The 13930-nt window shown below is 34.7% G+C and overlaps 2 protein-coding genes across 3 annotated transcripts in view; both read left to right on the top strand.

The window, feature by feature from the left end:
* Positions 1–13930, top strand: part of LOC123539313 (chitin synthase chs-2-like) — a 70255-nt gene that overhangs the window by 34221 nt on the left and 22104 nt on the right. For both annotated transcript variants that reach the window (XM_053530492.1, XM_053530491.1), the window contains exons 10-15: positions 29–128; positions 696–862; positions 1722–1801; positions 2260–2359; positions 3092–3245; positions 7968–8178. In XM_053530492.1, coding sequence (XP_053386467.1) covers positions 29–128; positions 696–862; positions 1722–1801; positions 2260–2359; positions 3092–3245; positions 7968–8178 — 812 coding nt within the window. The remainder of the gene's footprint in view (positions 1–28; positions 129–695; positions 863–1721; positions 1802–2259; positions 2360–3091; positions 3246–7967; positions 8179–13930) is intronic.
* LOC123538742 (E-selectin-like) lies at positions 9918–13311 on the top strand. Its single transcript, XM_045323046.2, has one exon. The coding sequence runs from the start codon at positions 11048–11050 to the stop codon at positions 12245–12247; it is 1200 nt and encodes a 399-aa protein (XP_045178981.2). The 5' UTR covers positions 9918–11047; the 3' UTR covers positions 12248–13311.

Here is a 13930-nt window from a genome sequence, read left to right as displayed (position 1 = left end):
CTGATATACACTCATTTATTCACTAAAGAATGTTCGTACAGCCTATGTATTGTGGAATATTGTTGGACCAGTCGATGATCCTTAACAGAAGAAAATATGAAGATGACACAAAAGGACTTGATGAGAAGGTATTTCTATATAAAACGCGATTATGTTCTATCTAAATAGAGTTTTGATCCGTTACTGTTAAGCAATTAATGTTTTGTAACCAAATTCAATTTCTGCGAACAAGGCGATATTTCAAGCGCAGAAACATTATCATGTAAAGTTTTTCATTGTACTTTACTCTGAATTCTTAAAAACAAAAACAGCAATTATCGGATGGTACTATAACTGAGTTTCTAGGTAGTGGACACGTAATGATGTTCGCAAATCCACGTTATGACGTCATTTCCGTATCCTACTATGATATTCTTTTGACGTTAATGTAGCTCATTCAACAGATGACTTTACACAAAAATGTTCATATCTTCGGTTTTTCTCTTCAATAAAGAAATTAAGTTTAAAACTGAACAAAGACATCTCACCAAAGGCCTTTTTTTGCCGTGACGTCACACATTTATTAGGAGGGTGGCAAAAGCATTTGCAGGGAGGATGAAATACACATCTATTGCTGATAAGTTTACTTGTTTAGAAAAAATGATTTTTAAAATTTTTACAATGTTATTGTAAAATTTACTTTGTAAACATTTAAGGAAAAACCTGTTGAACTACCAATACCTGATAATCTAGATGAATGGCAGCCTGGGAACGAAGAATGGAGTCCGCTAAGAAACGTTGACACACCATTTATATATTTGTGCGCAACAATGTGGCATGAAACAGAAAATGAAATGACGCAGATATTAAAGTCATTGTTCAGGTAAGGAGAAGTTTTCCTACCATCGCCTCGGTAGCCTAGTGGTAGCGAATCCGCTTGCATTGCAAATTCAGTACTAGCAGCGGGTAGTCCGCAAAACGAGAAAATCAGCAGATATAACATAAAGCGAAAATAAGAAAAAAGGTCGAATATAGCCGGGACTGCCAAGCGGTCTCTGTTGTCGTAAGCTTTAAAATAAAGAGGTGACAAAATGTACCGTCAGCAGAAGAATAGCCAAGACCATTGGAAAAAAAATCAGATATGACATATTGTAAAGATAATATACATGTCGACAAACACCGTTTGTAATATACTCTTACATTGTTGAAAATATGATAAAACAGCGATAAAAGGATGTAGATGCCACATGGTCTCGTATTCCATTAGCTACATATATATAAGACGCAGATAACTTGATCTATGGATCGGAACACAATGAGCTTAGAGGAGCGACTTCAAAGTCTTTAGGTCAAAATCCATATCCAAGGCAGTTAATACTTTACTACATGTTCAGTCAAAGACCTGGGAAATATGAAAAAGTATAAATCTTGGATTATTAAACAGTTACAGTTTACTGTGTGCATGATGTCAAATGTTTGATCTTGAATTTGCCGTTTTTTGGATACTTTATATGAAATGAATAAACCTTATTGTTTTAAAGTTTTGAATCACTTTTCAGTGCCATACAAAGGATAAGCATTTTTACTGAACAAATTCTTATTACATTTGATACGTGCAAGGATATTAATACAGTTTATGTTCATAAAATCAATTTGCTTATTGAAAAACACATTGCGAGCTTTTAATAAAACTGTCAAAGAAATATGGTCAAATATCTTTTCTTTTTAATTTTAAATTTCAGAATGGATGAAGACCAGTGTGCAAGACGAAACCTGCAGTTGTTTTTTGGTATAAGAGACCCTGATTACTACGAATTTGAAGGTATCAACTTTGATATGGTAGTTTACATTTACACTGAATGTATTAACATTTAACAATTGCCTAAAATATTTAACAAAAACAGAAATTATTTTCATAATTGATCTTTATCTTTTAATGATAGTATAGGCTTATTATGATAGTTTTCGTACGTTTTATCAGCGGATAAGGCAGGCCTTCCGGGATGAGTCAAAAGACATAGGTAGACAAGAATTATGTTAGCCATTGTTAGTTTCCCACAGACTCCCATTGTAAGAACTTGCAAAAGAGCCATATTTTACCGCTTAGTCTGGCAAAACATTCAGATACATGATACTATCCTTTTTTATTTGCCGTATTTTCAAAGGTTAAATAAATCAGGTTTTATTTATATTGTACAAACTGAACATTTTTAGCCGAACGTGTAGAACTACCTTAATTATATATGGTGTGAAGTTTCATTTTCTTATTGTTATTTTCAGCGCATATATTTTTCGACGATGCCTTTGATTACAATGGAGACGAGGCCACGGCCAACGGATATGTAAAACAACTTATACGAACAATAGACGTGGCTATTAGGTACAAGTCAACTTATCATTTTTCTTCATACATCCTATCATGATTTATATCGATTGTACATTGAATGTATGTAAAACCTAACCCTAACCTTTAGACAATATATTGTATTCTCAAAACGTGGGTACATCAGATAGGGGTGATTTAAATAGCGCATGATTTACACAGTCAAAGGTGCTTCAAATACTGAGACAGGCGTGCATGGTAAGTACGTACAAAGGTGCTTTCCCTGTAAAGGCAGCCATGGTACACACGTTCAAAGGTAAGGGAAAGAGCAAGAGAAAACCCACTGAGAAATGTTATATGTAAGGCAATGTCCGGCAAAGAGCCCAGACAACTTATTTAACATACTTTGGGTATCTGTAGTAGTACCGATACACGCCAAGCCGTCTTCTCGGGCAGAACCGGTAATAGCCTTTTAGTTGGGTTGGAGACACTCCAGAACATCGTAGAAAATGCCAGTGTCTGGAACGGGATTCGGAACTTGGGTCCTCTGAATGGACAGTCAAGCGTGTTACAACTAGAACACCAGTCACCCTGTTATATTTTGTTTACTGCTTGGCTTCTTTTTTTCAGATATTTTCAAGGCAAATTCTGCAAAAATCATGAAATCTGTCTCAATTGCGAAGTCTCAATTTTATCGAAATTCAGTATCAAACTCACAGAGAGGGATTGTACTCAAACTTTGATATGTATTAGGAATTTCTCTTTAATTATTATTTCTAATCATTTCAGTTCTGTACACGCGTTTGGAATGAAAATCCCACCGCCGACGAAGATTGACACACCCTATGGAGGGCGCCTGATCTGGAGGCTCCCCGGGGGAAATAAAATGATCGCCCATCTAAAGGACAAAGCCAAAATACGCCACAGGAAACGTTGGAGTCAGGTATTTTAGACATTAACATAAAACAGCGATAAGTATATTTATAATAAAACAACCAAACTTTTGAAAATATAATACGGTCAGTTATCTTTCACATAGCCTTTGTACTAATGACATCGTTTAAACGAACACTTGTAGATTTTAATGAAACTTCTCACAATCGTAAATAGATATATGTCCTATAATTTGGTGAAATAAACTGTATAGGTACGTGTGCTTGTTTTTGAGATAAAGAGATCCCCGCATTTCAAGCTGATTTTTTATTGCTTCTTTGGAATTATTTAACGTTTCTACCTGAAAATGTGTATACCTATAAGATCACGTTATATTATGGGTAAAATTATATGAGTAGGTCAAAGCTGAACACCACTAAATCCAGCTGTTCTTTATTTCATATAAAATCCACTTACTTCATAACGGTTTTTCGACATTTTCTAGCATATCAGATTTTCAGAGACTTATATTCCCATAAAGAACTAGATCGCTACTTTACAAAAATAAAAAGAAAAGAGGGTGTTAACTTTTATATAAGAAAACTACAGTTCGTTAAATACAACCCGCTGAATTTACTACTTCTCGCTTCTTTCAATTTCTCTTTTCGAGACTTTAAATTCTTACGCCGCCATTTTTACCCAGCATGCGATAGGAACAATAGAATACAAAGTGATAGGCCCTACATACTGAAACGTGGTAGGGTAGAAGTAAGCACGTTGCTGTCGAGAAAATGCACTAGGAAACGAAAAAAGATTAGTACTGTTTATATTTGGACTACTTGTGACTAGACCTGCGGAGGCTTACATTCTATTTGGTAGTGATCAGCCTCAATAGATAATCAAAGCACTGAGAGGACTGATGTGGGCAGCGGTTGACAGCTTCTGGTAATGGGCATGAAAAGTTAGCTTTAGTTTGGTGATTCTAGTCAAACTACTTTTGATAAATAAGCATTTCCAACCTTTTTTTACCAAATCAAGGGGTAAAACTATCCCTTTACTCTGTCAAAGGGGATGAAACGATATATGAGCAAAGCTCATGTGCTTATTGAAAATTTTGTGAGGTTTGGTTAATCTTGCTCAAAATCTTTTTTTAATAATAAGCATTTTTCTAACAAATCAGTGGGAAAATACTTTGCTTTTACTGAAACAGTAAATGTGAGCAAAGGCCATGGACTAATTGTTAATTATGTGATGTTATAACAAGAGCTTGTAGAACACTTGCATGAAGTAACTGATAAGGAACAGAAATTATTTAGTCACTGCGCACTTGACATTTGACGTATTGGCCTTAAATCAATAATTATGGTGATCTTAGACCAAAGCATTATCTAGTTTTCTGGCAAAAAAGTTCTATTGTCAATGTGATCTTGACCTTTGATCTACTGAGCTCAATACGGTAGGGGTCATCTGCTGGTCATGACAAATCTCCCGATCAACATTCATGATCCTAGACCCAAGCGTTCTCCAGTTATCATCCTGAAACTGGCTGGTCTAAAGACCGACCGACATCCATCATCCAACAATGATATTTACAATATACCCCTCCTCCTTGAAGGAGGGCAATTAATTTTCAAACTAGAAGATGCCCATGCCTCCCCCAATGCATAGTCGTAATAGACAAGAAGTCAATAGAGGATATGAGCAAAAGACAAAGAGACACCAATGGTTCGCTGCAATAGGGATCATCTACTTGGCATTTCCAATCACCCTATGAAGTTTCAAGATTCTGGGTCAAGTGGTTCTCAAGTAAACCATGTTCAGGCCAGTGTGACCTTGTTCTTTAATCGAGAGAGTCCAAAATCAACAGGGTTCATAGATCTACTCTGCATGTCCAATCATCCTATGAAGTTTCAACATGTGATTCTCAAGTTATTAATCAGACAGTGTTTTTCCATCTTCATGCCTCTGTGACCTTTCCCTTATGTCAAGTGACCCAAGAAATATTAAAGGTCATCTACTCTGTAAATTCTATCATCGTTATTGAAGGTTCTGGATCAAATGATTCTATAGTTATTGGTTGGAAACTGTTTTCCATGTTCTGGTTCCTGTAGCCTTAACGTTTGATCAAGTGATTCAAAAATCAATAGGGGTCATCTACTCTACATGTCCAATCATCCTATGAAGTTTCTACGTTCTGGGTCTAGTGGTTCTCAAGTTATTGACCAGAGACGGGTTTTCATGTTCAGGCCCCTGTGACTTTGGCAGGTGATTTTTAATTTTTTTTTCAAATGATATCTCATTTTGGTAACACCAGGCTATGAATATGTTATGCATAAATTACAGAGATAAAAGACACTTCAGAATAGTTATTAAACTAAAAGCAACCATAAAAGAATATTTACAATGAAATTAAAGTGTTTTAATTCTATTTTAAAACAACCAAAACAACTAATTCTGTCTCCAATATCAGCACACATCATGATCTTCACGTTGCATTCAGTCATTTTTCAGCTGTAGATTAATGTAATATATGCCTCATAATACAACATGCATGTTTTAGTGTTTTGTTATATTTTCTTGTCCTTTGGGATCATGAGTCCATTCAACATATGTGTAATAGAGTTCCTCTTAAGCTGGTGCTAGGGGGCGTAAGAGGTGTTGCACATTTCATTACCTCTCATGAACAGACATAATCAAACAAAGTCTGCTATTATTCTTCTTGGTTGCATTCTATGCTTCCAAGGGATCTTTTTACGAATTTTATAGCTAAAAATGCAAATATTGAAAATTGAAATTTTCCAAACTCAGTTTGAATTGTCTCAATTTCTTTGCAATCTTCCGAAGCCCGGTATTGTATAATTATCCGAGAAGAAATCGTACGCCAGTACGTGAATATTTGGGGACGAAAACACCGCAAATCTCCTGGCGATTAAACGGCGTACTTGTTTAAAATAATGTTTCTTTTGAAGTAATTATACCCTTTAATGATATGTCAGTCACAAACACCTGCCAGAATGTAAAATTAGATCAAATTGAAGCGCATATATTCGTATTTTCGGGAAACAGGTACGAAATTTTCGCTCCCTCCGTTACGGCTGCAAATATTTTCCTAAGTCGTGCAAATAAAAATTATTTACGTAAATATTATGAAAGGATCGTATCTTTCTCTATGAAAAATAAATAAGATAGCACTTTTACTGTTGATTCATGCAATATATGTTCAATAGACCCATTTCTATGCTACAAACTTCGACGGACACACGGGTGCAATTTGATCATTCAGTACAACGCACGCCGTGATAGTTAGATGTTTTCTGATCATGTGATCAAAACAAACTCTTTGGTACGGAATCCTGTTTCCGCCATCGACTTTTCGACTAAACAGATACGCGAAAACTTGAAATTAAGCATCTAATTTCAACTTTTCGCGCTAAAAATTTACCTCGAAAAGTCAAAAACTTGAAGTTTTTAACACGACAATTGTCGTGCAAACGTCAACTTCTCGATCTAGAATCAAGCGCGAAAAGTAGAAATTTAAAAGCCTTAACTTCAACTTCTCGCGCAAAGATGTCACACGAAAAGTAGAAATCTTGAAGTTTTTGACCCGAGAATTGTCGTGCAAACATCAACTTGTCGACCCATAATCTAGCGCGAAATGTTGAAATTAAGTGGCCTATCTTCTACTTTCGTGCCAGTTCTTTGGCCGATAATTTCGCGATATTATCACTTAAATTTCGACTTTTCGTTCTGGGACTAACTAACCCTAACCCTAACCCTAAACTAAGTAACCCTAGTCCTAACCCTAGAACGAAAAGTCGAAATTTAAGCGAAAATATCGCGAAATTATCGACCAAAGACCTGGCACGAAAAGTAGAAGTTAAGACTTAAATTTATACTTTTCGCCCTACAAATTCAGTCGATAAGTTGACATTTGCACGACAATTGTCGCGTTACAAACTTCGACTTTTCAACTTTTCGAGGACATATCTTAGCACGAGAAGTTGAAATTAGCTCTCTTAATTTCTACTTTTCGCGCTTGATTCTAGGTCGAAAAGTTGACGTTTGCACGACAATTGTCGGGTCAAAAACTTCAAGATTTCGACTTTTCGCGGTAAATTTATAGCACGAAAAGTTGAAATTAGATGCTTATTTTCAAGTTTTCGCGTATCTGTCTAGTCGAAAAGTCGATGGCGGAAACAGGATTCCGTACTTTGGTGTTGTTATAATAATAAAATTTCGATTTATTTTCTAGCAGGAACTGAGTTTTTATTTAAAATGTTTACAAGTTGTAATACCGATTATAGAGCTGAAGTAGGTTTGTAGGTTATTTATAATTTATTTTGGTCACGTGATAAAGAATTGTTTTGGTCATGTGATCAAAGCAAGCATGCTCATTTTCATACGCTTTTTTTTCTCTTTTTTTATATTAAATTTAGATTACGACAAATAATAAGCAATGGAGTTTTTGATAAAATTGAATCGCAGAAGCTTTCTGAAAGTTAAACAGACTTTAATTACGTAAAATTTATGGAAGATATGGAACTAAGCTTGTCCGGATAAGACACATCGACTGTACATTTGTGGTATGGTAAATCTGTGGACACGCTTCGCTGCCAATAAAAATGCCATATTTCACTTTTGTTAAAACTTTAGCATTTTTATTCCTTATCATATTTAAACATGTAAACCTATAAAACCTCATTCAAATTTGATTTTTAGCCTGGTCAAGTTAGCAGTATTAGACTGTTGAGCACCCTACATGTATGATGGTTTTCCTTACCTTTTTTTTCAGGTGATGTACATGTATTATTTTCTTGCACACAAACTTCTCTCTTTGGGAGGCGGTAAAGAACGCATAAAGACAATTGCTGATAACACGTTTGTTCTTGCTCTGGACGGTGATGTTGACTTCCAGCCTGCAGCATTGAAGTTACTCGTCGATAGAATGAAAAGAAATCCGAATGTTGGTGCCGCGTGCGGTAGAATTCATCCAATCGGATCAGGTAAAATTGATTTGAATTATGCGATAAATGAAGAAAAAAGAAACATACAATATATAACTAAACAGATAAGTAAACACTTAGATATCTGAATCAAAGAATGTAGCATACTGGAAAATGCCCTTTTCTTTGGATGACATTTTGTATTAAGAATAAATTGATAAACGTTTCGACTAACATCCGTTATTATGGGATCACCAAGCTGTCAAGTTAGTGCATACCCAAATACCCAAATACAAAATGTATTTTGTTTAGAATTTGATGAGGAATTTAAAGTCTGTGTGCAAACTTTCATGTAAGAACGTACGTAAAATATTTAAATAAGGGGAGTGAGTGGTTAGAAACTTTAGAAAATGTACTGCTTATGCATGAAAATTTGTTTAAATTTCTATTCCTTGTGAAATTGCTCTTCATGGGCAAATGTTAATTTGGGTTATTTATGCAAATAGCTTATATCATGATTTTTCTATCTTTACACTCGAAAAAGAGACAATTTTAGCCTAGAACGTATCGTTAAAATTTGCAGAGTTGCTCATTTGATGGATTAAACAGGTCATGTGACGTCATTTTCCTAATATTTACATGTTAATAAAACAATGTCGTGGCTTATTGACCTGGCACTCATTAATCTTCGCCAATATTTTCGGACGTTTTCGTTATTTTACGCAATATTTGTGTCCTGAAGATATCCAGATGTATCAAAATAATCAATTTAGAGAACCAACGGCACGTGGTGTAGTGGTAAGCTCTCCGACTTGGAAACACGTTACCATGGGTTCGAATTCTTTTTTAACCACTTTTTTTTTCAAATATAATTCCTTGTTTGTATTTGTATCTATGATTAAATTATTTTATGAAAAATTTCATTTTGTGTCGCTAACATCAGTTCTTTGAATTGTCCGTTGAATGAATGAATACCAGTACTTGCCCGGTCCTGAAGATTTAAACGACATTTTATAGAATGGTTTTATGTACGTAGAAGAATGGTAATCAATAGTAGAGTATTTTGTTGATAAATCATGGTTAGTGTGACAAGTTTTTACAGATAAAATGAAAAAACAAAACAAAACAGAAAAAAAACAATTAGGCCAGACAGAGGACTCGAACACACAACCCTGAGGTTAGTGGCAAAACGCTTTGTCCGCACAGCTATATCTGCACACGATACATGATGGTATATAATTGGTTTTTCAATTATAGTTGTATCGTTGTTTAGGTTCGGACACCGAAAATTATTTTACGAACACATACGGAATATTCACTAGTGCCAGGTAAATACTTACGTATAATACCCGCTTTCTGCTTTGAACTCCATATCCAACAAAGCAATGTGAATTCAGCGCAAGTCATTTCATAGTAAAAACCTTAGATCTTAGATCCACATATTACAATCATATTACCAACAACAAATTAAATAAGTGATATAACCTGTCTAAAAACTAAATTTCTAACCACAATTAAAACGCCACCAAAACATAAAAAGCAAACTGGCGTCAGCATGCCGTTTCGTACTGTAATATAATTATTAGTACTTCATTATTTGCCGCGAGAGTGTTTTTTTTTTTTGGGGGGGGGGGGGGGGGGGGGGGGGAGGATATGCAGGGTACCGGTATACAATTTGCAAATTTACGTAAAAACGTTTTTCAAATTGCACGTGACCATAATGAGTTTTTAAATTAAAAAAATCCAGAAAATGTGAAAATATGAAACGCCCCTATAATAGTATCACACTGCCATAAATATTATTAAACTAAATGTTTCTGAAATCATTCTCTTTATTTCTAAGGAGAGAAACCTTGGCCAGCAGAAAATTGTTTATATTTCCTGAACAAACATTCATTCATTAACAAAGCGTTTTACATTAACTTCCGAGTCCTTTATGTTACTGAGTATTGAAACACCAGGAGTCAATGTCCCATTCCCTTTACAGATTTTATCAGTCAACAGATCGTGTCGTTTACCGTACAATAGATGGTCAACATGTTATACGTCACTAATTGAAAAGAATCGATTGAGTACAAGATTTGTAAACACTCTCAAAGATGTATTGAAAAGAAATTCATTTCTACGTGGCATTAGTCAATATATTCCATTAACAAAAGTCAAAAATCAAATAATGAATAAAGATAAACTATCTGTTGTTACTGAAACTGGTTCTGATTTAACACTTATGAATAGGACCTCAATTATTTCATTGACAAAATTTGTAGCTGCTCTGGTGGATTTTTTCACGTGATGTTAAACGTACACTAAATGCTTAAAAAATTCGTCGGCGTCTTGTGATGGGCTATACATGATTTCTACGACAGACAATTTTAATGTATGGCTTTTGATATTAATAATAAGCTAATGAAAATAATTTATATAAAACATTCTGAAAAAAAAAACAAGTATATTATTATTGTCAATACTGTTCGTGGAATTAGAATAGATATAAAAAATAGTGTGACTATCTGCCGACTGGAATTTATGGTAGTGTCGCAGCCAGTTTGATACAATGAGGAGAAAAATCCTCATGTCTTTTATTATATATATATATATTGAAATGCAACCTGAGACAATTTTGCATTTATGACAGTTCAAGCTCGACTTTATGACAGTGTCGCGTGAAGCACTTCAAAATTTTACGGAAATCAGTTCTATTTGAAAATATCATGTGACCATTTTCAGCATTTATGAAAATTCAACTTTGTATTACATATGAACAGTTAACGTGAAATATGTCGGTATTTATGAAAGTTCCAGGGGTTCTATATGAAATTATCACGTGAAACATTTCGTTATTTATCAGAAGGCCGTCAATTTTATATGACAAGTTTTCTTGACATACTTCCATACTATAACCTACGAAAAATTCACAAATTACAAAAACATGTTGCGCGGCGCACAGCAAAGATATATTAACCTATTAATTGTGATCACGATGAACTACTTTATTAAAGAAATTTCGAGTTTACCAGGATTTTCGAAACAGTTATATTTTAACAAATGCTTGACTGGAAGCACTCTACATGTGAAGTTTGGGGATTCGGTTGAATATTGCATTAATGAATGCGTTAAGCGGCCAATGTGCAAATCATTAAATTATAAAAGTAAAACTCATAAATGTGAACTAAATTCCGATAATTTTAACCAGTCTGTGCCGCTTACCAGCTCCGTCAGTTGTGTGTATCTTGATGTAAGAAATGGTTACCAGTTGCTGGTACTGACGACCAGTCCGTGTGCTGCAAATACTTGTCAGCCTAACCAAAAATGCAATTTACCAAATTCTCCAAACTGTGTCATAAGTGAATGCGCACTGCAAACCCAGAATATCGAAAACGGAGAATTATTTGGCAACATGAATGGTATAGGAAACGCACGTGTTGCGAAGTGTGACGAAAGTTTCTCTATGTTCGGAGATGCACGTATTGAGTGTCTTGCAGGTGGGACTTGGACCCTGCCAGCGGTTTGTGGGGTTGCTTGTGGTCAGCCACAAAATTTGACTGACGGACATGTTATCAATGCCGAAATTAAAACACCCAATGGTTTTCTTAACTCGAACGATTCTGCCATTATCTTTTCACAAACAGATTATCTAAACGGTTCTTGGATAGAATTTTCATGCGATGACACCTTTGTTATGACAGGACAAAACATAACACAATGTATAAATGGTAACTGGACACAAATACCCGTATGTATAATACCAGGACTTGGGCAAACATGTAGCAACAATAACCAGTGTACGGTGCCGGAATCAGAATGCCGTAACGGCAGCTGCAGATGTAAAACACAGCGCAGTTATTCGTATAACTCTAAATCATGCGTCTTTGACTGCGTTACATTTGCAGACACATTTCAGTCGGAAGTTGGTAAAAAGCTCAACTTCAAGGATGATGAGACGCACTATATGTATAACTACACGGCATGTAGAAATCGGTGTTTGGAGATAACTGCTTTCGTATGTCAATCGTTTGAAGTTTCCAGCAGCCTTTGTTTGATATCGTCAGAAAACGCAAACGACGGACTATTTCGTGATGCGGAAGAGTTCATTTATTATCAACGGGACTGTTTGCTGGAAATAACATAGTGTGCGCATGACATACAAAAATATCGCTTACAAGAGATATTAAGACTTATTTTAATGTTTTAGTCACATGCTTTAAATAACTGAGTATATAACCAGTAAAACATATTTGTCAGGTGTATATGGCTATAAGAATGCAATGCATAGTTATTTTGAGAAAATACTTGTACATGACTCTTTTCATGTTAGCATTGACCAAAACGAATGCTAAAAAGCATACTATACTACTAGAAACATTCCTATGCAAAATTATGGCAGTAAATAGCTAATCAAATATACTTACATGCTAGTCTGACAAGAGAACAATCTTCATTTTAACACCTGTTTGAATGATACATAGACAAGTCGCTATTATTTCATTTTTATTCATATATTTTAGGACTATTTTCAAGAAGAATTTCGGATTGTTTTATAAATTTCACATGTAGTATTACTCATATTTTAGCAGTCATTTTCAGAGAGAGCAGATATCAGGAAAAAACCTGATAAGGTGAAGGGTAATTGCTTTTCCTTATTTATTTATTTTCTTATAAATGTCATTTAAAATCATATGGAAATTTTTTAAAGTAAATGTATCCGGAATATATGTAATATGGCAGTTCCAAGAAGTTTGTATATCTTATATTAAGAACAAACAGCAAACGTTTCGTTTGCGTATAAACTGTTATTTTTTCACATGTTTGTATGATATGATAAAATGTCTTTGTGCTGTCTGAATAGGATTTATCTCTGATTAAATAAAGTTTATATACATGTACCAAAAAAAAAATGTTTTGTGTTTCTCATAAAATCCAGTCATTTCATAGTACTATTTCGATGTAAATGAGATGTGAAATCAAAATTTGTATCCCTGTTTGGCGCCATATAACCTATACTGTGTTGGTACGCCGTAAAACCACAATAAATAAATAAATAACATAGTACTATCAGGATCATATTGGTTTAAAGGTTCAATCAGTCATAGACCAAATTTCCGCAATCCGCAATAATCTACAGAACACTCGTCAATCTAATTACCAAATGCTAAATGACAAATAGTTAATGCTTAATGCCATTTACATATTGTTTAATGTGGCCAGTGCGCCATGCTAATTGCCAAATGACAAATAGTTAATGTAAAATACTATTTGCTAAATGCTGAATGTCAAATATTGATTGCCAAACGATAAATGCTAATTGTTAATTAAGAAATGCGAAGCAATAAATACCAAATGCTTATTGACAGGTGCTTATTAAAAAATGCTGAATATATAAGTGTATGAATGTATCCTTTATAGGTCTAACTAAACTAAAGGAACCAGCGTGGGAGCCATCTGGTCTAGTCGCGTAATGGCTGCCAGGTATTTGAACACTAATTTTTCACTTGGCATGGCAACAGAGGTCTAAATTGAAGCTAGTTTCTGTTTAAATTTCATTGTGGATGTATTTTTGACATTTTGGTAGGAAAAATGGGAGAGCAGGTTGTATTTGGTGAAGTCAAGCTCAATTTTAGTATGAGTAGTACTTCCAGGTCACAGCAGTGTGATTTTGATGTCAGTTTACAGTAAGCAAATGTGACCAGAGAAATCTCTCTTAGAAGACACATGACCCCTACTTTTCTCTTCATTTTATATCAGTTTTATCATAACTCTTTGAAATGAGGTAAGGATTTGTTCTCTGAAATGGGTCTAGCTATGTTTGGTAGCT

Source organism: Mercenaria mercenaria, chromosome 18 (assembly GCF_021730395.1).
Source record: "Mercenaria mercenaria strain notata chromosome 18, MADL_Memer_1, whole genome shotgun sequence".
In the NCBI taxonomy this organism is placed as follows: domain Eukaryota; kingdom Metazoa; phylum Mollusca; class Bivalvia; order Venerida; family Veneridae; genus Mercenaria; species Mercenaria mercenaria.
The sequence above is the reverse complement of the archived record's forward strand: the minus strand, read 5'-3'. Positions and strand labels throughout refer to the sequence as shown.